This window comes from Pinus tabuliformis, chromosome Q, assembly GCF_031772625.1.
Source record: "Pinus tabuliformis cultivar Carrire ecotype Pingquan chromosome Q, CPIR1, whole genome shotgun sequence".
NCBI classification, from domain to species: Eukaryota; Viridiplantae; Streptophyta; class Pinopsida; order Pinales; family Pinaceae; genus Pinus; species Pinus tabuliformis.
Window position 1 is genome coordinate 452,560,964 of NC_142296.1, and position 25,732 is coordinate 452,586,695.

At 34.4% G+C, this 25,732-nt stretch overlaps 2 protein-coding genes and 1 long non-coding RNA gene across 6 annotated transcripts; 2 read left to right on the plus strand and 1 right to left on the minus strand.

Moving 5' to 3' along the window:
- Positions 1-5,970: 5,970 nt before the first annotated feature.
- On the minus strand, positions 5,971-6,300 carry LOC149220151 (protein TIC 22, chloroplastic-like). The gene has a single exon (XM_089387011.1). The coding sequence runs from the start codon at positions 6,298-6,300 to the stop codon at positions 5,971-5,973; it is 330 nt and encodes a 109-aa protein (XP_089243137.1).
- A 10,398-nt stretch (positions 6,301-16,698) lies between these two features.
- Positions 16,699-18,087, plus strand: LOC149220152 (aspartic proteinase nepenthesin-1-like). The gene has a single exon (XM_089387012.1). The coding sequence runs from the start codon at positions 16,699-16,701 to the stop codon at positions 18,085-18,087; it is 1,389 nt and encodes a 462-aa protein (XP_089243138.1).
- A 271-nt stretch (positions 18,088-18,358) lies between these two features.
- On the plus strand, positions 18,359-21,721 carry LOC149220153 (uncharacterized). 4 transcript variants are annotated; one of them, XR_016249268.1, is made up of 7 exons: positions 18,359-18,934; positions 19,203-19,260; positions 19,354-19,410; positions 19,624-19,770; positions 20,110-20,250; positions 20,340-21,265; positions 21,433-21,721. It is a non-coding gene; the product is annotated as an uncharacterized LOC149220153 (long non-coding RNA). The 4 variants fall into 4 exon arrangements; XR_016249269.1 differs by having other exon boundaries at positions 21,460-21,721; XR_016249267.1 differs by lacking the exon at positions 21,433-21,721 and having other exon boundaries at positions 18,411-18,934; positions 20,340-20,968.
- The last annotated feature ends 4,011 nt before the right edge of the window (positions 21,722-25,732 follow it).

The following is a 25,732-nucleotide window of genomic DNA, read 5'->3' on the forward strand; positions in this document are numbered from 1 at the left end:
CATCCAAGCATTGTTCATTTGTGTAATGTAAAAGAGGTTTCCCCCTCGAAGAGGCTTATTTATAAGGTGTTGATCTATCTTTTCTATCTTTTTGTGAGCTAGTTTCATAACAATTATCCATATCTATTGCAGGGATTGGATTCATTACAAGTTTGCAAGTCCCATGGGAGAGATTGGCAATTGTTTTTAGCAATACACATTTTTGTAAAGAGTAACCTTTAAGTGATTGGCTCAATTCAAATGGTAGAGTTGTTGGTAGTAGCTACTTTAAAGTTAGTTGACCAGTCCTGTGTTGTGAGTAAATACTTCACTGTGACACATCCAAAGTCTTTATGAAGCTAAAATTTAAACTTTTACCATACTCTCGAAGCCAGCAAGTGGGATGTTTGTAAGGGATTCATTGAACTAGTCAGCATACATCTCAATAACTTCCATGGGCTGACACAAAGTGGTAGAAAGCATTTTAACTACCTGAGTTTTTCTGCTACTAGTCTCTTTTGCACTTTGTAGGTCAACTCCAGCTTTACTTTCAATTTGGAGTGAACTTGTTCTATCTAAAGACAACCTCAAATTGTATTTACTCATGAGGGAGACCTATGCACCACTGTTGGGGTTAATGTACCCTAGAGAGGATCAACTAGAGCCTAGAAACATTTTTCAGGGGCCATTGGGTTGCAGAAACTCAATAGAGATCGAAAAAGAGGGTGATAAAGGTCATGCCAGTACAACTGTACCATATGACTAAATGAAGAAAGAAACAAAGAACAAGATGGAGGAAAGTACATGAAAGAATTCAGTCAACATTGGGTTCCCACTAAGTTCAAGCCTTATAGTTTAGTTCATTTGACAATTGAATGCATGCACTTACACACATGTTTCCTGGAGCTGTGACATCCCAACTTCATTGCTACCACTTTGAGGTTTGGAATATGAGCCCTCTTGAAATATTCAACAGTCTACTATAGAGTTGAATCCATTGTTGGTAATCTGAAAGTTCTGTCAGCGACTACTTTTCAGTCAGTGTGCAAACTTTTCCCATTTTATTCCTAATACACTTTTGAAACCCCATGTCACTGGAATGGTAGAACAGTTAGTGTTTCCAATAAATGGTCAAGAAATAGAAACATTGTTTCTTGGCCATTTATATTCATCCAGTTTTGATTACAAAGTCTCCTCTGAATCCTAAGGAAAATAGATGACTTAAATCATGTTTGAAGGTTTTAACACACCTGCTATGTATATTTCTATTGAACTTGGGCTTTCTCTTTATTCCAGTGGAAGAACTACTAGTTTGCAACCTCTAAATTATACTATTTCCTCCTAATTCCTTGAATATTAAAGTAGCTCTGTAATAAACTTTTTTAAAATCTTCACATTTCAATCATTTTAAAAATAAAAATCCAAACACCTTAAGAGCAAGTGGTAAAAGACTGTAACCTTACTTTTTAATTTTAATTTTTGTGTTATAAATTGTAGTATTTTGTCAGTTGACATTACACTGATTACGAATTTTAATTTTTGTGAAGTTCAGTTGTTATTAGCTGTGAGTTCATTGAGAAAGTAACATTGAAGGAGGAGAATTGATTAATGTTAAGGTTATTTATCTTTTATGGTTGGGCTTCAATGAAGCAGATTAAAGCAGGTGCAAACTAATGATGGTTTATCTTTTGGGGTTTGTTTCATCTCAAAGGTTGAATCTAGCCCATGAAAAGGAAGGATCTTCTCCGAAAGAGTGCATTTGTCATGGAAGGCTTTCATTTTCCATTCAAAAGTAGTGATCTAGCTGCTAGCATAGACAATGTTATTAAACTATCCATATCTATTGCAGGGATTGGATTCATTACAAGTTTGCAAGTCCCATGGGAGAGATTGGGAATTGTTTTTAGCAATACACATTTTTGTAAAGAGTAACCTTTAAGTGATTGGCTCAATTCAAATGGTAGAGTTGTTGGTAGTAGCTACTTTAAAGTTAGTTGACCAGTCTTGTGTTGTGAGTAAATACTTCACTGTGACACATCCAAAGTCTTTATGAAGCTAAAATTTAAACTTTTACCATACTCTCGAAGCCAGAAAGTGGGATGTTTGTAAGGGATTCATTGAACCAGTCAGCATACATCTCAATAACTTCCATGGGCTAACACAAAGTGGTAGAAATAATTTTAACTACCTGAGTTTTTCTGCTACTAGTCTCTTTTGCACTTTGTAGGTCAACTCCAGCTTTACTTTCAATTTGGAGTGAACTTGTTCTATCTAAAGACAACCTCAAATTGTATTTACTCATGAGGGAGACCTATGCACCATTGTTGGGGTTAATGTACCCTAGAGAGCATCAACTAGAGCCTAGAAACATTTTTTAGGGGCCATTGGGTTGCAGAAACTCAATAGAGATCAAAAAAGAGGGTGATAAAGGTCATGCTAATACAACTGTACCATATGACTAAATGAAGAAAGAAACAAAGAACAAGATGGAGGAAAGTACATGCAAGAATTCAGTCAATGTTGGGTGCCCACTAAGTTCAAGCCTTATAGTTCAGTTCATTTGACAATTGAATGCATGCACTTACACACATGTTTCCTAGAGTTGTGACATCCCAACTTCACTATTCCGCTTTGAGGTTTGGAATATGATCCCTCTTTAAATATTCAATAGTCTACTATAGCATTGAATCTGCTATTTTAATTTGAAAGTTATGTTAGTGGCTACTTTTCAATCAGTGTGCAAATGTTTCCCATTTTATTCCTAATACACTTTTGAAACCCCATGTCATTGGAATGGTAGAATAGTTAGTGTTTCTTGTTAAACACACATGGACAGCACAACAGATATGAAAGATAAATCATGCAGTACATTTTTTTTATTAATAGGAGATGTACATTTATAATACAATGTTGTGACTCTTGGGTTTCAGATCCCAAGGTCTCTTGGACTGCTTTTTCCATTCGACTTCCACACTAACGCACTTAGGATTAGGTGTCCAACATTCCCCCCCTTAATCCGAAGGGTTATGTATGAGTCCAAGAAGAGAGCTGTAATACAAAATGTGCAAAAAATGCATGGCAGCACTAGGCTGAATGTGCTCTATGAAATGTTGGTAAAAAAGGGCGGTGGTTTAAGGATAACCACCAACACTGGAACGCTTAGTGCAGTTCCCGAAACTCTTCCAAAACTGGCAAGAAGCTGGAGTCTTCTGCTAGAGGAAGTGTTCTTAATTTGTGATGGTTTAAGGATGACCAACAACTCTGGAATGCTTAATGCAATTCCTGGAACTCTTCCAAAACTAGCAAGAAGCTGGAGTCTTCTGCTAGAGGAAGTGTTCTTAATCTGTGATGGTTTAAGGATGACCAACAACTCTGCGATTCCTGGAACTCTTCCAAAACTGGCAAGAAGCTGGAGTCTTCTGCTAGAGGAAGTGTCCCAGATTTCCAAATGAAGGCATGTTCAGAGGCATCTTTGTCGCTGGCTACAACTCTGAAACTGGAGTGGCAGGTTGTGGCTCAGGCTCGCTTGATGTGACTTTGAAGCTTGTAAATGACCATCATTTCCCCCCCTGTCAGATACAAGGTGAGAAGATGGAGAAAATTCAACTGCAAGACTGTTCAATATTCTGGAACAAGTTCTGACATGTGTTTGGAATATCTTCTTGGCTGTTGATGCCCATTTCCAAGAAGCGATCCATCCAAGATGAATCTTTGTTCTTGCAGGACGTTTGTTTCTAAAGCATCTGTGTGAAGAATGGCTGGTTTTGTGACAGTGCTTACATGGATGAAGATCAAAACAGTGATCTTTCAGATGGCCAACTCGGTCACAGTGTTGGCATTTTACAATGTGTTTTTGTTGTTGTTGTTGCTGTTGTGGAAGAGGGGCAGATTCTGGAACAGCTGAAGCTGAACTGTCATGAGAAGCAGGTGAAATGTCATCAATGAATCCAGCACTCTGAAACTGAATGGGCTTGGCATAGTCTGGAATATGAAAGGACAAGTCCTTGTCATATCCAAGACCAGTTCTGTGCTTGTTGTGGACAAGTTGTTCCCAAGGTCTGATGATAGGCTTGGGAAGTGCAGACTAAGTTTCTGCATCTGCATATACAAATGCTGCTTTATTTGAATGAACTGAACCATTATTAACATGTTGATGATGGATGGTTGTCTCAATGTTCTGAACAAAAACAGGTTCAGAATGGTGTCTATTTTGATGTAGCTCTTCTTGTTGTAGCTGTGATTCAAGCTGCAAAAAATCAATCTTTTCTTGTGCATTATATAAGCATGTCTGAATGTCACAAAGAGTGTCTTTGCTAACATTTACCTTCCCACCAATAGTGGAGTGTATTAGTGTATTCAGTAACTCTAATACATCATCAAATCTAGCCATTGTCTCAACAAAGAAATGAACACTCAACTAATTCCAGCTAAGAATTTAGCCAATCACAAACAGATTTGTGTCCAGCAAGAATGAGAGGCTCAAAGTCCTTCCAACACAGATACAATAGATATGTTTCACCCTTAAAATGCTCAGGTATACCAAGATACGCTTTGTATGGATGCACAACTAAATGACTTCTTCCTTCTTTGAAATTCGAACTTCAACTACAGGAATGGATTACATATACCTCTGATATATCAACTCTAATAATAACAGGGATCTGAAGTAGAATATACCAGCAAATGTTAAGAAGAACAGTGGCTGTAGATAAGTGTTATAACATCACAGAAGCTCCATCATTACAGAGAAAACACCACAGTGCAACGTATTCAGCTCCAAGACAGAGAAATAAATATGGAGTGTCTTCAATATATTCGCAGCCACACATCCAATGAGATGAGAAAGTTTGAGACCCTCTATAGCAGAGATACATCACCAAACATCACTTCCAATAGTTTATACTCATTAAGATTTCAAGTACAGGTACAGTGATATGCTGCTCAACTGAAACAACCACAGAAAATACAAGTTTGTAGCCTTGGGGCTAGATCATTCTTTATGCCCTTACCTTCTCCCCAACTACAACTCGCACAATCTTCCAGAATGATTTTCTGTTTGCATTTTGTTCACACCAGCAACTTACAGGAAGAGCACAACTCACTGTGATGGAAAACTCAACCTATTTCTTAGACTAAAGTCGGCCACTAGAAGGGAAAAGAACTTGTCCCTTGAAACCATGTCTTAGTCGCAATGATAAAACAATTACATAGCCTTTACAATAATATAATGCATGAGTAAATTCAGCTATCTTCTAAGCAAACGATGAGAATAGAGGAAACTGGAATGATTTCAGTCGAAATTTCAGGCAATGAGATCCCAGTTTTGTGATCTTCAAAGGATCCAAGACTGTTGAATGTTAAACCTGCTTGCCACAACAATCGCAGCCTCGTGAATGAATGATTGTTGTGCCTCTGATTCTTCTACAACACTCCTTACAACTGCTCATATAGATCGCACTTTCTAGCAGAGGCGACTTGACCAGTCTTCAAGATTACAAATCTCATCCAATTACTCGTCCTTTCCAATGACTTGCTGGCTCCTAAACTTTACGCACAGCAAGTGTTTTCATGCACACCTAAGACACACAACACAGCGTTTTGTTTCGTGTATATCACAGTGACAGTGAGCATATACCATGTCACGATTTTACTGAAGGCAGCATCAGAGATACGTATGTAAATACAAATATCAGTCCACTGGCAGCTACGCTTCAGCGTTTGGTTGTGAAATATACTACCCAGAAAATGAGTCTCAGGTCCAACACTTCAATACGGCTCTCATACAGCCAACCAGCCACATAAAATTTGTCCCAAAGAATGAAGCTACAGCAACGAAGACACACTCAAATATGATCTCGTTCTCCTCAATACCATGTTAAACACATTTATCAGAGCTTCGACAACACGCTAACTAATAATTCCGCAAGGAAAATTCTAAAGCTGGACATAATGCAAAATGAAGGAACCACGGTTACAGAGGCTCGGTCGCAGTTAATATTGAAACACAGGCACCCCATCAAAAGCTTTTGACAAATATTTTGACTTCATCTGTAATGCATATTTAACTTGGACAGGATCTGGCAAAAAACGGAATGCAATTCCTTCAACCTTAAGTGTATAAACCTTTTCAAGTGGAATGGGTACAACCTTTGCTCCGCGGCTTAACATTGGTTGTCGAAGTTGTACCTGTGCAAGGAGGGCCTCTACATCTTCTTGTCTGAAACAGAGTAACCCGAGGGACTTTGAACTATTCAGGTCCGAAATCAACACAAATTCATTGTTCGCATTGCTGACGGTGTAAACAGGAACTCCCTCAAGCATCTTCACCACATTCTCTGCACTCAAAGCAAGCGGCTAGCAAATGATGCATCTTCTCCATAGATTCCAACTTTGCACAGCGCTAATCGTTTCAACCGACAGATTCCAACCGAGGGCGTCCGATCTCGGTGATAAAAATGAAGTCGGATGTGGACCGCCAGTATCTTGATAAACTCTTTTTCACGGTCCCTCCTGAGATTCGCTGGCTAAAATGGAATAACGGATAAGACGGTTAAAATATTAGGAAGACTCGATTGAATAGGGCGGAAGAGACAACGCAGTATGAGTGGTATTACAATAGACTGGAGCTATATGGCATGACAGTCGAGGGGCCGAGTGTTATTAAATAACCTCGAGCCAATGATGGCATAGGAAATCACACCACCAGAGAAAAGCCGAAAAATGCATGTAGTAAAACTGTCAGGCATATTATTGCATGGTACAGAGGAGTTACAACAGAAGGCGGAGAATAATGTCAGATATTTGCAGCATCTAAACAGTGGCAGCGTTTAATGAGTAGCGACTGTGGAGGGGCAGTGGACAGACTCCTCAGGGACAGAATGCACATAGCGCACAGTCTCACATTTATCACAATGCAGCCAACGTATGGAGAATTCAACTGTTTATGAAACAGCGTGGTCAGTCTGAGATAGCGTTACCAGCAGAAACGTACACAGTGACAGAGATCATGAAGACCACATCGGCGTTATTCAAGGTAGCTCAGACACAAAATTATGGGCAGAGGTGGAGGACTGACATGCACATAACAGGCCACAGAAAAACAAGCGGCTTTGATACCATGTTAAACACACATGGACAGCACAACAGATATGAAAGATAAATCATGCAGTACATTTTTTTATTAACAGGAGATGTACATTAATAAATGGTCAAGAAACATAAACCTGACAGAAACATTGTTTCTTGGCCATTTAACTTCATCCAGTTTTAATTACGAAGTCTCCTCTAAATCCCAAGGAAAATAGAGAGTGGATGACTCAAATAATGTTTCAAGGCTTTAACACACCTACTATGTATATTTCTATTGAGGTTGTGCTTTATCTTTATGGCAATGGAAGAACTACAAGTTTGCAGCCTCTAGTACTATTTCCTCTTAATTTCCTTAATATTAAAGTAGCTTTGTAATAGCTTTTTCTGAAATTTTCACATTTCAATCATTTTAAAAGTGCAAATCTAATCAATTTAAGTGAAAGTGGTAAAAGACTATAACATTTTGATCAAATGAGACAATTCAATATTAAAAAAAAACATCTTTTTGATCAAATATTTGCAATTGGAACTTGGAAGAGAATCTTTGAACATTGAGAGGCAATCTATGTTCAAAAGGTTATAGAATCTATATATTTGGCATAATATAACTAATTTCTCTTTATCTTCTAACTTTGAATGGAATTTTGTTTACTAATTTTTGTATTCAATTATTTTGTATATGTCATTCATCTATATGTCATGATTCTTCTAGAGCTTATGACTTACGACATTTCCTTTGCAACATCTAGTGCAATTTCTAATCATAACTTATTTTAAAAATATCATAATTTTTATATTACCCATTTGTTTTTTTTTTGAGAAAAGTGCATCCCTTAAAAAGATAACAATTAACATGAGAATCATTTTTAACATGGATTATAAACTAAGAAATCACGTCGGCAATGTGGTCTAACTTTCATTTTTGATATGGAGGCTCCAAAAGAATGCCCAACTACTCTGAATTCAACACCAAACTTAGATGTTATGCCTTCTATGGGATGTGATTTTACTCTAAATCGATCTTTGCCATTTAAATGCAAAATATATGGTTAAAACCTTTGAAATTTACCTAAAGAGGCATTGGCATTAAGTATTCAAAATTATCTAATCAACCAAAGTAATTTAGTTACGAATGAATAAGCATTTGCTATAAATATATAAAATAATAATTGTGAAAGGTTTTGAGCAAAGAGACTTATTTTACAGCGTAATATTGCTCAAAGTCATCAAAATTAAATTGAAATTTTTTGTGTTGGCCAAAATAAAAATGATGAAAATTCATATATATATATATAACGTCAGTTTATAAAAAAAATTACACGTGAAGAAATTGGATCCCTCTCAACTCATATTAAATCCATATTTAAAATGGATCTATGCTCATTTATTTCAAGGTGGATGAGGATTTGTTGACTTTTTTTTAATTGTTTAATTGATGGCCTAGATTGATTCTCAAGGGAATATGTCATCATATGCTTTATCCGAATTCTTTTACAGAGTTTGTTAGGTTGCATTGACTTTTAATAGATTTTTAAAAATAAGATTCATGTTGTGGCTACCACCCACCAATTTCCTAGGAATTTGAGATTATTCCAATTCTAGTAAATTCATATTCTAATCAAGTTGTCTTTAGTGGGACTTTTTGGAAGTTTTTCCAGTGGGCTTTTCTGGTCTAATTTCTCTAAAATCCAGTAGGAAATTATTGAAATCACAAAGTTCGGTGGGTAATCCGTGAACAATCGAAGTGTCCTAGGGATTTTCCAGGGTGTTGAATCCATATATACGGCCGAAAAAATCAGTTTAAATAATACAAATCAAGATTTCACCTCAAATTTTTCCACCATATTCAGGCACCAGAAAATATAAAAAGTGGCACTAAAGATAAGAAAATTTTATTTAGAAAAATGGTCTATTTTACAATAAGATGTGTAACTTTTTTTTTTTTTAAATTAAAGTTGACCCATATTGATTCTCAAGGGAATATGTCATCATATGCTTTATCTGAATGCTTTTATAGAGTTTTTTAGGTTGCATTAACTTTTAACAAATTAAAGAAATTAGATTTGTGGTGAGTGGATCTCACCGACCAATTTCCTAGAGATTTGAGATTATTCCAATTCTAATAAATTCATATTCTAATTATATGTGTAAATTAATATATAAGCAAAGTTTATTTAGCAAAATGGTATATTTTACAATAAGATGTGTAGTTATTTTCTTTATCTTTTTTCAAATTAAAGTTGGCCCATATTGATTCTCAAGGGAATATGTCAACATATGCTTTATCTAAATGCTTTTAAAGTGTTTGCTAGGTTGCATTGACCTTTAATAACTTAAAAAAAGTAGATTCGTGGAGTGACTCCTACCCACCAATTCATATTATAATTAAATGGGTAAACTAATATATAAGAAAATTTTATTTAGAAAGATGGTCTATTTTACAATAAGATGTGTAATTCCTTTTTTTTCCAAATTAAAGCCACGTATGTTGATTCTCAAGGGAATGTGTCAGCATGTGCTTTATCTAAATGCTTTTATAGAGTTTGATAGGTTGCACTAACTTTTAATAAATTAAAAAAAATTAGATTCATGGCTAGTGGCTCCCACCCACCAATTTCCTAGGGATTTGAGATTATTCAAATTCTAATAAATTCATATTCTAATTAGGTGGGTAAATTAATATATAAGCAAATTTTATTTAGAAAAATGGTTTATTTTATAATAAGATGTGTAATTTCTTTTTTCAAATTAATGGTGACCCATATTGATTCTCAAGGGAATATGTCATCATATGCTTTATCTGAATGCTTTTACAGAGTTTGTTAGGTTGCATTGACTTTTAATAAATTAAATTCATATTCTAATTAGATGGGTAAATTAATATATAAGCAATTTTTTTTTAACAAAATGGTCTATTTTAGAATAAGATGTGTGATTTTTTTATTTTTATTTTTTAAATTAAAGTCTGAATGCTTTTACAGAGTTTAGGTTGCATTGACTTTTAATAAATTAAATTCATATTCTAATTAGATGGGCAAATTAATATATAAGCAAATTTTATTTAACAAAATGGTCTATCTTAGAATAAGATGTGTGATTAATTTATTTTTTTTAAATTAAAGTTGACCCATAACATATAGTTGATGAGGTAACCATGTTATTTGAGTTCTGCTAAGTATACAAAGACATACATGGTACCCACCTCTGTTTTTGAACTTGTGACCTCTTAGGAGGAAACACATGCTCTTAACCATTACGCCCACTCAAGTTGTCTATCTTACTCATTCTTTAAACCACTTTCCTATGATGCCATCTTCATTGTTTCTAATGGTTAGAAGCATGTGTTTATCCTTTTAAGACATTATCTTCATGAAACTACTCATGTATCAAGTTCATGAAGAGAATGTAATAAAATTCCATTTATAGAAATGTGGCACGAATCATCTCTTTCATTATCTAGCCAAAAGAAAAAATTCTTATCATCTCTTTACACATATGTTAGCTTAACAACAAAACAATGAGAAAGTGGTAAGAAAACTTATTTAGATGCTTTATAAAAATGCATGAATAGAATATCCCCATCAACTATATGATAAATGCATACATACTTGACTTTTATTTCCTAGTGATAGGAACATGATATATGATACTCAAATAAGAGTTTTGCTTTTTTATCCCAAGGCGCTATTTTTTTATCAAATGCTAAAGGTGTTGTATTAGTAGACACCAAATTAAAAACATAAACATAGAAAGTACATTCAATATTTACCTATCTATTGAAAAACAAAATTGAGAAATGAAGTAGAGATGTATAATATCCAACAAAAATGTACCTACATTTCCCATCTTATGTCATGATGTCGGCAGATCACTGTTAGATACAACTTTAATTGGTGCAAACATACAACCTACTACTATATAGAGTTTGTTCCAACATTTGCTTCTATTTTAAAAATATAAGATCCCACTACTTTTAGGTGGAAGTGAATTCCTTATCTTGGAATTCTCAACATTTTGCAATAGATTTTCTAGTACAATTTTAGGATCCTTTTCCATGCACGTGAGGAGAAATAAAGCCTAAAATATTAAAATCTAGAATATTGGCAGTATGTTAATAGCAACATAAATTCATATAATACTAAATATGTACAAAGAAAAATAAAATGTAAATTTAATTTGAATATCAATGGAATTATACCTCATTGATAGGTAGTTTTCTCAATCTTAGAAATGCTCCAATAATTAGCTACAATTCCCTTCTATTGCCAACTTTCATGGTCCCAATTACTTTACTCCTAATCATATTTAAGGAAAACTTATTTCCTTGAGAACCCTAAACCATGTGGGCTCATAGCTAGTTCTAGGTGCATAATATAGGTACCATGGATTTTACCATTAATTGGGAAGCCTTGAAGCTTATTAATAGTAACTTCCTTCTTGATCCCACTTAACATGCCATTTAAGTCATCCATGTTGCATGTTTTTTGGTAGCGTTTCTAAACTCTTTAGGTCTTCACGACTCCCCCTTCCTCTCCTTTCTTTCCCAAATTTCCATAGATGTGATGATAAGAGTATATACCAAGGAGTCATCTTTCATGCCCAACATGTTGATTAGTTTTATTCTTAGTTAAAATCCATGTATTATACATATCCTAGCATTCCTCAGTCACTATCCAATCCCACTTTGTAAATCTAAATACCACACACTTACGGTGTAGTTGGTTCTATAGCCATGAAGGTGTGAGATAATTATTTGTGCAATTACATCATATGATTTCTTCGTTGCAACCTCCAACTACTTGACTTACCACTCAAATTTGTATAGTTCGTTGGCATACCTATGAGGTGAATTTGGTACAATCCACATCATTGAGTAATCCTCAGCAATTAATAGGAAAAAGAACAAAAATAACTCTTTGAAAAGTTCCCAAGGCATTACGCAACCCCAAATGACCGTGGGTGGGGCACAAATGATGGATGAAATACCCAAGGACATGATAGGTGGAAATCAACAAGGAATTCCATGACATCTGATATTTTCGTGTGTGATCACACCCCTAATCTAGGTAGGGGAACCCTATTTACATGTACTCAAAATCTTAAAACTTGTATGTCACTCTAAAAAAAATATTGTATTTACAAGTATCAAATTCCATTTGATTTACATGTACTCAAAATCTTAAAACTTGTATGTCACTCTAAAAAAACTATTGTATTTACAAGTATCAAATTCCATTTGATTTTGATTTATTACATTTGATTCCTTTTGCTATATTTTTTTCACAATAAATAAATATAATAATAATAATAATAATAATAATAATAATAATAATTTATAAATATAATTATAATATAATTAATATTTATAATAGTTTTAAATTTGTACAATATCTCATAAAAAAAATATTTTAATATTACTCTTAAAAAAAATATTGTATTTACAAATATAAATTCAATTTGATTTTGATTTATTGCATTTAAGTAGTTTTTTATTATTATTATTATTATTATTATTATTATTATTATTATTATTATTTAAAATATAATTGTAATATAATTATAATATAATTAATTTTTATAATAGTTTTAAATTTGTATAATATCTCACAAAATATATTTATCCATACATATATTAGAAATTATCTATTACAATTACAGTAATTTATTAATTATATTGATAAAGAGTTTGATAAACTAAATCCTAATTAAATACGAACCACTTCTATACATCTTATTTAAAATATAATTAGTACAATCACATTAAAAATATTAATGTGGTTGATATAGCATAAGACTTCATAAATATAACCAAAAAAACTATTGCACCATGAAAAATGCCTTACCAATGCACACATTTATTTGAATAACCATGTACAAAAAAGTTATGGGTCAACTTTACGAGGAAAAAAAAAAAATTACACATCTTATTGCAAAAGCCATTTTGCTAAATAAAATTTCCTCATCCAATTAGAATATGATTAAAACTACAATAATCTCAAATCTTGGGAGCCACCGGATTGGAATCTAATTTAACTTGAGAAAAAAATGAATTGCACATCCTATTATAAAATGGACCATTTTATTAAATACAATTTGCTTATATTTATTTCCTCATCTAATTAGAATATGAATTTATTAGAATGGGTCTAATCTCAAATCTTTAAAAAACTGGTTGGGAAAGCCACTTCGAAAGAATCTAATTTATTATTTTATTAAAAATCAATATTATTTAACAAATTCTGTGTATATAAACATTAAAAAAAACTTGAAAATCAATTTAGACAATTAATTAAAAGAAAATTCAACAGATTCTCATCCACAATCCACATGAAAGATGGCACTTCCCACGGATCCATCCACTAACTCTTCGAGAGTAGGTCTCATACACAGGGATTGTCGTATATCTAATGTTGAGCAACTGCGTCGAGCTATCGACCGGAGCAAGATATCCAAAATCCAAGATAATTTCCACCAACTCTTCGAGAGTAGGTCTCATACACAGGGATTCTCGTATCTCGAAGCTCGGAACCTATCAAATGTTGAGCAACTGCGTTGAGCTATCGACCGGAGCAAGTTATCCAAAATCCAAGATAATTTCCACCAACTCTTCGAGAGTAGGTCTCATACACACGGATTCTCGTATCTCTCTGGAAGCTCGGAAGCTATCGACTGGGGAAAGATATCCAAGATACAAGATAATTTACTTAAAACTGAAAAAAAAAATTATATAAGCAAGAGATGTCAATATTAAAAATTAAACCATTTAAATTCATGATTCATGTATAGCATAAAAGAAGAAAATAGTTTAAATTGATGACTCATTGAACTTCTAATATGATGTCATGAAAAATAAGTAAATTTAATCAGACATTAACTTATTAACTCAATTATGATAACAATGTAAACATGACAGAAATAATATATCAGTATACACTAAAATTAATTAATTGGTATTGGCATGTGTCTTTGAACCATCAAGTTTTTGGCATGTGTCTTTGAACCATCAAGTTTATTAAGAGAAGGTAATAAAATTTCATTTATAAAAATGTGGTCTCTCTTTCATAGATTATTTAGTCAAACGAAAAAATTATCATCATCTCTTTACACTAGCTTAACAACAAAACAATGGAAAAAATAGTAACACAAATTAATTAGATGCTTTATAAAAATGCATGAGTAAAATATTCCTATTAAGTATACGATAAAAGGATACATATTTGATTTCTATTTCCTAGTGATAGGGACATGATATATGCTACTCAAATAGGAGTTTTGTTTTTTTATTTTAGCACATTGGAAGATGAAATATATATCTAACGCTAAAGGTGTAGTAGTAGTTACTAAAGAAAAAACATAAACATTGAAAGTACATTCAATATGTGCTTATTTATTGAAAAACAAAATAGGAAAATGAAGTAGAGATGTGTAATATCCAACCAACATATACCTACATTTCCCTTCCTTTGTCATGTTGTGTGCAATGCACCACTGGATACAACTTTAGTTGGTGCAAACATACAACCTACTATTATATAGAGTTTTTTCTAACATTCACTTCTTTTAAAAAAATACAAGATCCCACTCCTTTTAGGTGGAAGTAAGTTCCTTATCTTGGAATTCTCAACATTTTGCAGTAGATTTTCCAGTATAGTTTTAGGATCCTTTCACATACATGTGAAGAGAAACATAGCCTAAAATATTAAAATCTAGAATATTGGTACTAGGTTAATAACACCATAAATTCATATAACACCAAATATGTACAAAGAAAAATAAAATGTATATTTAATCTGAATATCAATGAAATTATACTTCATTCATAGGTTGTATTCTCAACCTTAGAAATGCTCCAATAAATAGCTGCAATTCCCTTCCTTGCCAACTTTCATGGTCCAATTACTTTACTCCTAATCATATTTTAGGAAATCTTCTTTCCTTGAGAACCCTAAGCCATGTGAGCTTATAGCTAATTCTAGGTGCATAATATATAAAGCAAGAAAACCTCTAAAATTATTAATAGTAACTTCTTTCTAAATCCCACCTAATATTCCATTTAAGTCATCCATGTTACTATGATTTTTTGTAACATACATACATTGTTCAGGCTTCCCCACTCCCCCTCCTCTCCTCTCCTCTCTACCCAAATTTCCAAAGATGTTGTGATGAAAGGGGTATCTACCCATAAGTAGGCCATCTTTCATGCCCAACACATTTATTAGATTTATTCTTAGTTAGAATCCATGTATTAAATATATCCTAACACTCCCGAACCACTAACCAATCCCACTCTGCAAATCAAAAGAACACACAGTTAGGGTGTGGTTGGTTCCTAGCCACTAACGTGTGAGATATTTATTTGTGCAATTGCATCATATAGTTTTTCCATTGCAAGCTCCAACTAATTGGCTTATCAATCAAATTATTATAGTTTCTTGACATACCTATAAGGTGAATTTAGTACAATTAAATAAAAATAAATAAAAATAGCTTTGTGAAAATTTCCAAAAAAATTACACAAACCCAAATGACCATGGGTGGGGCACAAATGATGGATGAGATGCCCAATGCCGTGATAGATCGAAATCAACAAGGATGCCATCACATCTCATATTTTCATGTGTGATGAGACCTCTGATCTAGTCACGGGAAACCTTAATTCACATGTATTCAAAATCATAGAACAAATATGTATCACTCGAAAAAAAATTATATTTACAAGTATCAAATTCAGTTTGATTCTTGTTTATTATATGTAACTATTTTTGCTATATTATATATATATATATATAATAATGAATAATAATAATAATAATTTAAAATAAAATTGGAATATAATTAATTTTTATAATAATTTTAAATTTAAATAATATTTCATAACTTAAATATTTTAATATATATTATAAATTATGGATCTATATATTAGAAATTATAGATGAATATTTATATATATTTTATTTAGATGTAATTTAATTTCATTACAACTACATTAATTTATTACATATCATTTACTAGTATAACCACATTATTTTTAATGTGTATTCATTAAAAATCAATGTAACTTAACAAACTTGTAACACACTACAGCTACTTGACAAGAATCTGTTTTTTTTTAATTTATTAAAAAATCAATGTAACTTAACAAACTTGTAACACACTACAGCTACTTGACAAGAATCTATTTTTTTTTAATTTATTAAAAGTCAATGTAACTTAACAAACGTGTTATTGATAAACATTCATACGAAGCTTGATAATCAATCTAGATATCTATTTTTTTTTTAATTTATTAAAAGTCAATGTAACTTAGCCAACTTGTTATTGATAAACATTCATACTAAGCTTGATAATCAATCTAAATAGTGAATAAAAAACAATAAACAAAAAAAAATCACTAAATCCTCATCCACATTAAATTGAAATAAAAATTCTTTCACGATTAACATTTATATAGATATCCATATACGTTAAAATAGAAAGTCTTTGTCAATTAAACATAAATTTATATATTTTATTGATCGTTGAATACATCCATCACAGCACTATCCAGAAATGCGTTGTCCCACGTCGCTTAGCTGCAATGACCATTCATGAGCATTTTCAGTATCATCTGTTTACATTCGCTTCTTGATAATGGCAACACAATGTATTTCACGTTTTGTGTTAATGCTCGTACTCGTCGTTTTGTCATTACAGTCCAATCCGATTGCACTTCCAACGGATCCCTCCACTAACTTTTTGAGAGTAGGTCTCATACACAGGGATTCTCGTATCTCGCCATCACTGGAAGCTCGGAACATTTCAAATGTTGAGCAACTCATGCGTCGAGCTATCGACCGGAGCCACAGCAAGTGGCGCAGGTTCCAACATTATACTCCCCAAAATGCCCAGAGTAATTACAGTCCTCTTAACTATGTAGAGGGAGATTATTTTATGCAGATGGAGATAGGATCTCCCGTTCCACTAAATCTGCATTTCATCTTCGACACGGGCAGCGATTTGATCTGGACACAGTGCGAACCTTGTAATAATAATTCCTGTGTACCACAGAGTGATCCAGTGTATGATTCCTTCCAATCGTCGTCCTACAAGAACGTGTCTTGCTCTAGCCCCTTTTGTTTAGTATTTAGCTCCCTGGCTGAATCTAGTGCCTGCGATTTCCAGCAAAATTGCAACTACACCTATGCGTATCTAAATAGTAGTACTTCTGGAGTGCTAGCTGAAGAGACTTTCAGCCTTGCGACAGCAGGTTCCCCAGCACGCACTTCCTTTCCGCAAATTAAGTTCGGCTGCAGTCGCGTGGAACAGGGCGACTTTGCGGGATCGTCGGGTAGCGGCTTTGGGGGATCGTCGGGTATAGTCGGTATGGCAAGAGGGCAACTCTCTCTGGTTTCCCAGATTGGATACAACATTTTCTCCTATTGTTTAGGATCCGTAAATAATGCCTCACAAGTTAGCCCTTTATTCTTGGGTCCGGCTGCGACCTTGGGGGGTGGTTATAGTGTCACCCCTCTCATTCAAAACAATGTTCAAAGCGATATGCACTCTTTCTACTATCTCGGCCTCGATGGAATCAGCGTGGCGGGCGAACCAGTCCCTATTCCGAATGGTACATTCCAACTTCTAGCCAATGGAAGCGGAGGCCTTATCATTGATTCTGGAACTAGTATCAGCTTTTTCGAGGAAGCTGGATACACGCCTTTTCGGGATGCTGTCCGCTCGAGCATTACAGCACAGCCAGTTAATGCATCTAGTTCCGAACTCTGTTACCATTATACGTCTGGTCTGGTATTGCCAAATATTACTTTGCACTTTGCAGGAGGTGCAGACTATGTTCTACCACCGGAGAACTCCTTCATATCATCTCAGCAAGATGCTGGTGAGATAGTTTGCTTTGCGTTTATAGCTTCGCAGTATCCATTTTCGGTATTGGCAAATTTTCAGCAACAGAATTTCCACATCGTGTACGATCTCGGCAACAACAAACTCAATTTCGCTCGGGCCAACTGTGATGCTATGTGATACCAGTAGCGACAACCTTACAGATTTTCAGTAGTATCCTATATGTTCAGGCTTCCCGTCGCTCGTATGTTATAGTGTTTGTAATAAGCTTTGAACAGTACTGTTTTGGTGCACTATATTAAAACGACACTGTAAACTCCCTATGCTGAAATGTTTATGGAATGTGTTTCTCAATGTCACCTTTATTAGTCCCTGCCATCGGTCATCCGGCAGGGACTATAGTAATCGATATGACCCCTACTTAACATTACTTCACCCCTTTCATTCTCTGTTATACGGCGGTTAGATCAAGTTTATATCAAAGTTTCAAGGCTGTCTGCCCTCCCCGCCAGGATGCCGAAGGACTGCCATCTTATTTGGCCTCTTCCCGAGGCGGGAGAGGCCAAAACTTAGGCTATTTCGGAAATTTGCGACCTGTTCATTATCGTTAACCGTCACGGTTTGGCATTAATGTTAACATTAATTCGTTTGCAGGATATGCTAACGGGTAACGGGTGCTTTGTTTTGGTTGCAAGGTATGCTGAGCTTTGATGTTAACGGGTGTTGGTGCTGCAGGTGTGCAGGTGTCCGTGCATGGCGGGACGTGTCATGAACCACCGCCTACCGCCTATCTTCTTGCCGCCTGAAACCACCGCCTACCGCCTATCTTCTCGCCTTTACCCTTTCAACAAAAGTGCGATAGAATGAGACTGCTAGCTCACACAGGTAAGGACTAGAATCGAGGGCATACCCATGCTTGGCAATTGCAGGAGAGCTGAAAGTGACTTTAATGGCAGATTGGAGCAGTGCAGGCTGTATCCAGGGATTCTTATTGCACAGCAGCTGAAGGTCCTGTCACTCGACTCTGGTACAGTTTCTTTCTCTATGCTTATGCTTCCTAAACAAATTGCGAACCTCACTTTTGGTTACTGTGTTTGAGGAACTTAACAACATAGCTTCTTGTATATAGGCTGGATGGATGTTTAAGCAACTTGGTCTCAGATTCCATTACAGTATAAGCATATATTCAAAATAGATGAGGATGCTCATTCTCATTATAGTTATACTGTATAGTGCCTTTGGAACAGACAAATATGAGCTAACACTATTCGTGCATGTTTGTGATGTGGATTCAGGCTTCATGATTTCGATAAACGGGCATTTGGGGATCGCACTGTTATGCTCTGTGACCAAGTACAGATACTTTCCTGTTTCATGCTGTTGCATATTGTTTGTTTTACTCGTTTTGAGTAGTGAATGCTTAATTATCATATGTTGCTTGGTCAGTGTGAGAAGGAGTTCCACGTTGGCTGTTTAAGAGAACGGGGCATGGCAGATTTAAAAGTAGGTCAAATCCTTATGTCTGAACTCCATATGAGAAATGCTACTCTTTTAACCAATTTAAGGATATTTTCATTGTAAATACTTTCTGTTTTATTTCTTTGATGCAAAGGATTGGTTTTTAATTAAGAATTCTGAGCAGTTTAGGTATCTGACAGAGTAGCGTTTTTGTTACTTTATTGTGTTAATCCTGATAGGGATTTTTATGTGCAACAGGAATTGCCAGAGGGTGAATGGTTCTGCTCCAATGATTGTACAAAAATTCATTCTGCACTGAGCTGATGAAGAAGCGAGCTTCTTCATGCCAAAACAGGGGACCCTGACAGTAGGGTACTACTTTCAGAGGCTCCTGCTATCTTTGCTGTAAGTATGTTTGCCTGTTTATATATAATGAAGATTTTAAAAATTACTACTTGTTTTGACATGTAGCTTATCCTGCTATTTTAGCGTAGTTCACTTTCTCCATTGCCTGTCTGTCCTTATTGCACTGTTTTCCACTTAGTCAAGAAATTTTTGGGATGCTTGTTTGTCTATGATTGAAATTAGTTATGCTGTCCGAATTTTTTGAATTTTTGTGACTTCATTGATACAATTCTGTTTGAATAATTATTTTGTTAGCAAACCATCATTGGCTAGAAAGAATTAGAATTTGTAACGGACAGAAAGAAAGCAGTATGAATGACAAGGGATAATTTTCTACAGGGTTATTTTCAGTCATTATTTTCATGTATTGAGAGGCTGCTTGGATTCTTGAATGTTGAAAAGCTGGTGTTGCCTACTGCGGAGGAAGCTGAGTCCATCTGGATAAGCAAATTTGGCTTCACAGAAATGTCAGAGGACAAGGTCTGTGCCAAACTATCACTTCCAATATCATGTAGTTGCCTTGCAAATTATCTTTGACGTCTAATCTAACTGTAACTATTTACTTGCAGTTTGATGAGTACAGGAAAGATCTACAGATCATGTCTTTCCAAGGCAATTCAAAGTTAGAGAAGCCATGTTCAAGGTTCAGCAGTGTTTGTGGTGCTCCAGACTAGGGTCTCTAGTGAACTCAATATCTCTGAATGATGACATTGGCACTGCTAGATGTTATGACATAGCGAGTTGGGATGCCAATTTTTTTTGGATATTTTGGATACTAATGGTCCAAAAATATGAAAAGGTTTGTGCAGACATTGATTTTAATTGCTTAAAAGAGCATACACCATATGGATCACGGCCTTCTATTGGAGCCTTTACCTCTGTTGCACAGGAAAGCAGTGTGCTTTGACTGTATTCATGCAAACATTTATCTCATGAAGAGTTTACAGTATTGTGACCGGCAAGAAATTTGGCAAGCCATGAGGAATTCAATTGACGTAAATACAATGGGCAGGTTTAAGTACGAATATAATTGCATTGCATCTATTGATAATGTCAATCTAAGGGCAGAGACACAAACAAACAGCTCACGTCACAGGGGTCAACCAGCATATGGTTGAACATAAATGGTCTTTTGGATTTGTACTTTTTCAACCTCTTCAATTGCTGGGTATGGTAATAGAAAATCTGTTTGTGGTCATGTGCCTTGTACCTTATCAACGCATATGGCATATGGTTGAAGATGCTCTGTGGGATTCGTACTTTTCCAAGATCTTTTTCCAATTGATTAGTACGATAATTTGTAATCTGCTTGTGCCTATATGCCTTGTGCTGTTTTCATAATTGAATTCCTAGCACATAGTCCAATGCCTGCTTTCATAAAAGTTGTCCTTCTAATTGATAAAATGCCTGTTAATAAGCACTGATTTCTTCAAATGTTGAGGAAGACAAGGTTTTCCAGGATCTAGAACATGAGCTAAGCGATGCTTCTCAGCGGGTAAGCAAGGAGCATTTATTCTTTTTTGTGTTTCTATTGTCCATGTATGCATAAGGTTCTTCTGTCTCTAATTCTTCATGCTGTTTTGAATCTGGTTCTTGGAAATGTTCTAATTTATATCTGCATGCCTGAACTGCAAATTTTCACTTAACATACGAGCTATACAGGTATGATAAAGACTATGTTTCTGACAGTTTGTATCGTATCCCTAAGTTCAGCTGATGTACTGTGCCTTCGTTCATCTATCTAAGAAGTGCTGGAGTAAACTGTGTAAACAAGCACTGGAGCTGTCAGCTGGTACTTTTAGTATATGCGAAATTGTTGATGGCACTTCCATGGAATCAACAGACATCAGCGTATAGAGTCTTCGGCAGAATCTTTCGTTTGCAATGTTGATCATTCTGAGCTATGTGCAGGGACTAGCTGCTTCGCAGCCTTCCTTGTTTATCTTATTAATTACTTTACGCATATCTTTGTTTCCCTCGCGAGTCATGTATCAATTTATTTGTTCCATAAAAGCTTTTAAAAGATTTAAACCACAATGGAACTGAGTTTGGAATTATTAAAATTAATTAACCATCAACTTCCCAAGGGTGTCTTTTTTGTATACAATCATTGTTTTGGGCACATAGTAGCTCATTGCAAGGAAATTTTTAACGATTAAAAATTTCAACTAGGGTCAGGACATACCATGGCAACCCCTTGGCTCTTTAATGGCCAAAAAAACATCATTTATAGCCTTCAAACAACCATAGAAGTTTCATACCCAAAAACTATTAAAAGAAGTTTCATACCCAAAAACTATTAAAAAGAGGCGGATGGCCACCAATATCAACGTAGATCAATCATATCCCTTTAGCAAATAATGGTGTTCACTATGTTAAGCTCCCTCATTGAATGGAGAAAGTTTTGCTAAATTTGGATCCTGATGTGTCTTTTAGTCAAAATTTATCTATTTATATTTCCAACACTTAATTATTGTATCTACGATCATGATACTTACATATTCTAGCAAAATATTATTAAAAATATTGCAAGGTGGGGGTGAATGAATATTTCATGCAATTATTATTTTAACGTTTCTTTTACGATATAATGAACAACTAAGTTAAGCATTGCCATAACCATATATATGTAAATTTTGAGCAGTAATGAAAGGATATAAACACAAATCATATCAATGGATCAACAAGCATATCATCACATAGGAACACCATATTAAGTGGAAAACTAGACTAGGAGAAGTCACCTATTCCCCTTTTCTTCTTATTATTATTATTAAGAAAATATTCTATTACATATTTCATTGGTGCAAACTTGTACCAATGTGCAGGCTCCTTCCTATTGGAGGTTACCATATCCTCTTATTTCTCTAGCTAACACTAGAAGGATGTCACCACTCCTTCATTAAAGGTCCCAACCACCATTGTGGAGCACGTTTCAAAATCTTTCACATTCAATCCACCTGCAATACAAGCTATATCTTGTAGGGCATATTTAATCCAACTTTCATACTGGACCCACCTATAAATTTATGCTCATTAATCTTGTTCATACAACAAAGCTATATATCTTGTAGGGCATATTTAATCCAACTTTCATACTGGACCCACCTATAAATTTATGCTCATTAATCTTGTTCATACAACAATCACTAGTGAGTACTATTATTTCCTCAACATATGACTACATACATCATCAATTCATTGTATCAATCTATACTTTTTTTCAATGTATGCATCTAATAGTGGACCCACCTATAAATTTATGCTCATTAATCTTGTTCATACAACAATCACTAGTGAGTACTATTATTTCCTCAACATATGACTACATACATCATCAATTCATTGTATCAATCTATACTTTTTTTCAATGTATGCATCTAATAGTAAACCCTAGCACAAACCAATCTCTCAACACTACACATACTAAACTAAACCAACTCACTAGAATATAAATGCCCATGCAAAACAATTTTCCTACAAAAATAAATTATCAATGCCCATGCAAAACAATTTTCCTACAAAAATAAATTATCAAAATATAAGCATACAATGGCTTCTTACTCAACTAGACCATCAATACAATGCCAAACCCTTTTTATGTCAACCGCACAAACACTCATGCAATGGACACCACATCTTTGTAGAACATCACTTTCAGCGATATACTACATGAGCAATCAAAATTTGAAAGATAGATAACAACTAACTCATAATCATCAACCTCTCAACTTAATAGAACAAGTTCCTTGTGACAATCAACAACATACTTCACACAAATCATCATTTGAAGCCTACAACAATCCTTTGCATATCATGAAGACATTGATGACAACTAGCAGCTAACAAGGAATCAAGCAACCAAAGATACATTGTAAGTCCTATAAACTCTGCAACATCTTTATCAAGCCTTTCTTTACCACAACAAATCAACTAGGCTTATTAAATAATCAAGTTTTAATCTTAGCAAATAGGATCATTAAAATTTATTATCAACACCCTAGTGTCATCCACCCAATATATAAGCATAAGCATCTGTATCTACAATAATATTCTCAAAACCCTATAATATTTAGTTAGCTGCCACAAACCCTAGTAGGCAAACGCTAGCATACATGAACCACCAAGAAATATACCCAAATACTAACTTTCATTGCTCAATTCATCAATTAATAGCAACATAAATCATAATCTCTTGTATATCTATGTATCACCATGACAAATGACTCATGTGCCAAAGAAGATATGATCCAAGAGTGTGTGTCTAATGAATCCTTTTCTAAAACCACAATATTTACAATAACAATCACATAACTATACACCTAATTAAGAATACGTAAGTACAACCCTTGCACTTTACCAAAAAGCATAAATAAACATGAGAAGCTCAACAATACTCAGTCTCTAATCTCAATAGGCTCAATATGTCTTCAATACTGCATACAATCTCTCTGGAAGATAAGAACTCATCAAATGACAAGTAGTAGCATCATCATCAATTCATAGGCAAGTAAGTAGAACTAAATTATTTCATAAAACCTTTATCCTTTTAGTGAAAAATTTGCTATTCTTTGCATACAACAATATCTGAAGACCTTCTCAACACAATAGGATCAAATCATCATAGATCACCAATACATGAAACATGAAGATAAATTAGCCATTTTTTCTAATCCCTACAAATATACTCAAGATAGTCTCTAGAGATCAAATTAGCTAAGAATCTATCATAAACCTCCATGGACATCGACTTCAACCTGATACTTAAACTCTTGCATTTTCACTGCATAGATCTAAGGAGAAGGTGTGGATAACATCCAATCATTAACACAAAAATATTTATAAACATGTGATCTATCTAGTTTTATGAAATGTTAATGATATTTAATCAATTCAAAACATATCAAAGGATAAGACAAATAGTAATTACTTTGACCAAATTTCCTTTATATCTCTCAATATATAGTTAGATATGAGCCCTGAAATAGTTAGACGCTACTTTAACACTTTCGATTAGAACATAATTCACATTACCTTACTCCTACTTGATTTGGAATAGAACAACAAATTCCACACAATCTTCAAATAAAATTGCTTGTGCTCTAGTGAGATACACCCTATGGATAAGAACAAATGACCTGTGACTTATGTAGATCAATCATGCCCTGCACTCATATATTTTCATCATCGCCTCCTTTCGACCTATGTCAGAACATAGAAAACAAATAAAAGAAGAAAAATATCATTTTTAATTTGGTTCGATCCCACAAATATTGCACTTATGTTGTTTAATTCTCTTGTCGATTTATAGGCTCTCCATTCTTCGATTACTTTGGGCAAAACCATGGACTTGTTGATGGTGATGTTATTCATCCTTGTGTGCAAAAATAACTTTAGAAATTCAATGTATTTTCTCATGGTTTTTAATTTGTTCACCTACAGGAATTATCGCGAGGATAATCCTAACTCAAAAAGATGATTCTTATGGCGATAACATTACTTCCCAATGAAAAGTGTAACATCTTCACACTGTGCATAACTGTCTCCAAGCGATGATAGTGAAACTTGAAGAAAATCTTAGCTTCTTTGCCCAAAATTCTTCCATAATGCATCATCACTTCTCGAGATATCTCCAAAGCCTATCAAACCTCCTACAACTCCATTGCAACCATCAATACATCATCATGAGACAATACCTAGCCAGGAACCTCTACATCCTCTTGAAACTCTATTTCCAATCACCAAGGGAATAATAAGATTATGATCATGTTTGACATCAATGCTAACACACTAACCATAATGCCAACAAATACATGTAATATTAAATATTAATTTGATCTAGTCTAGTGACGAGAACTACTACTGCAAATCAACACATAAATGGCATGCTTGGAAAGGAAGTAAATGAAAATAAATACACATTGAACTAAAGATTGGTCAGTCATCATTTGACTATGATCCC

Coding starts and splice junctions, on each gene's coding strand:
- LOC149220151 (XM_089387011.1), bottom strand. CDS start 6,300: ATGCTTGAGGGAGTTCCTGTTTACACCGTCAGCAATGCGAACAATGAA.
- LOC149220152 (XM_089387012.1), top strand. CDS start 16,699: ATGGCAACACAATGTATTTCACGTTTTGTGTTAATGCTCGTACTCGTC.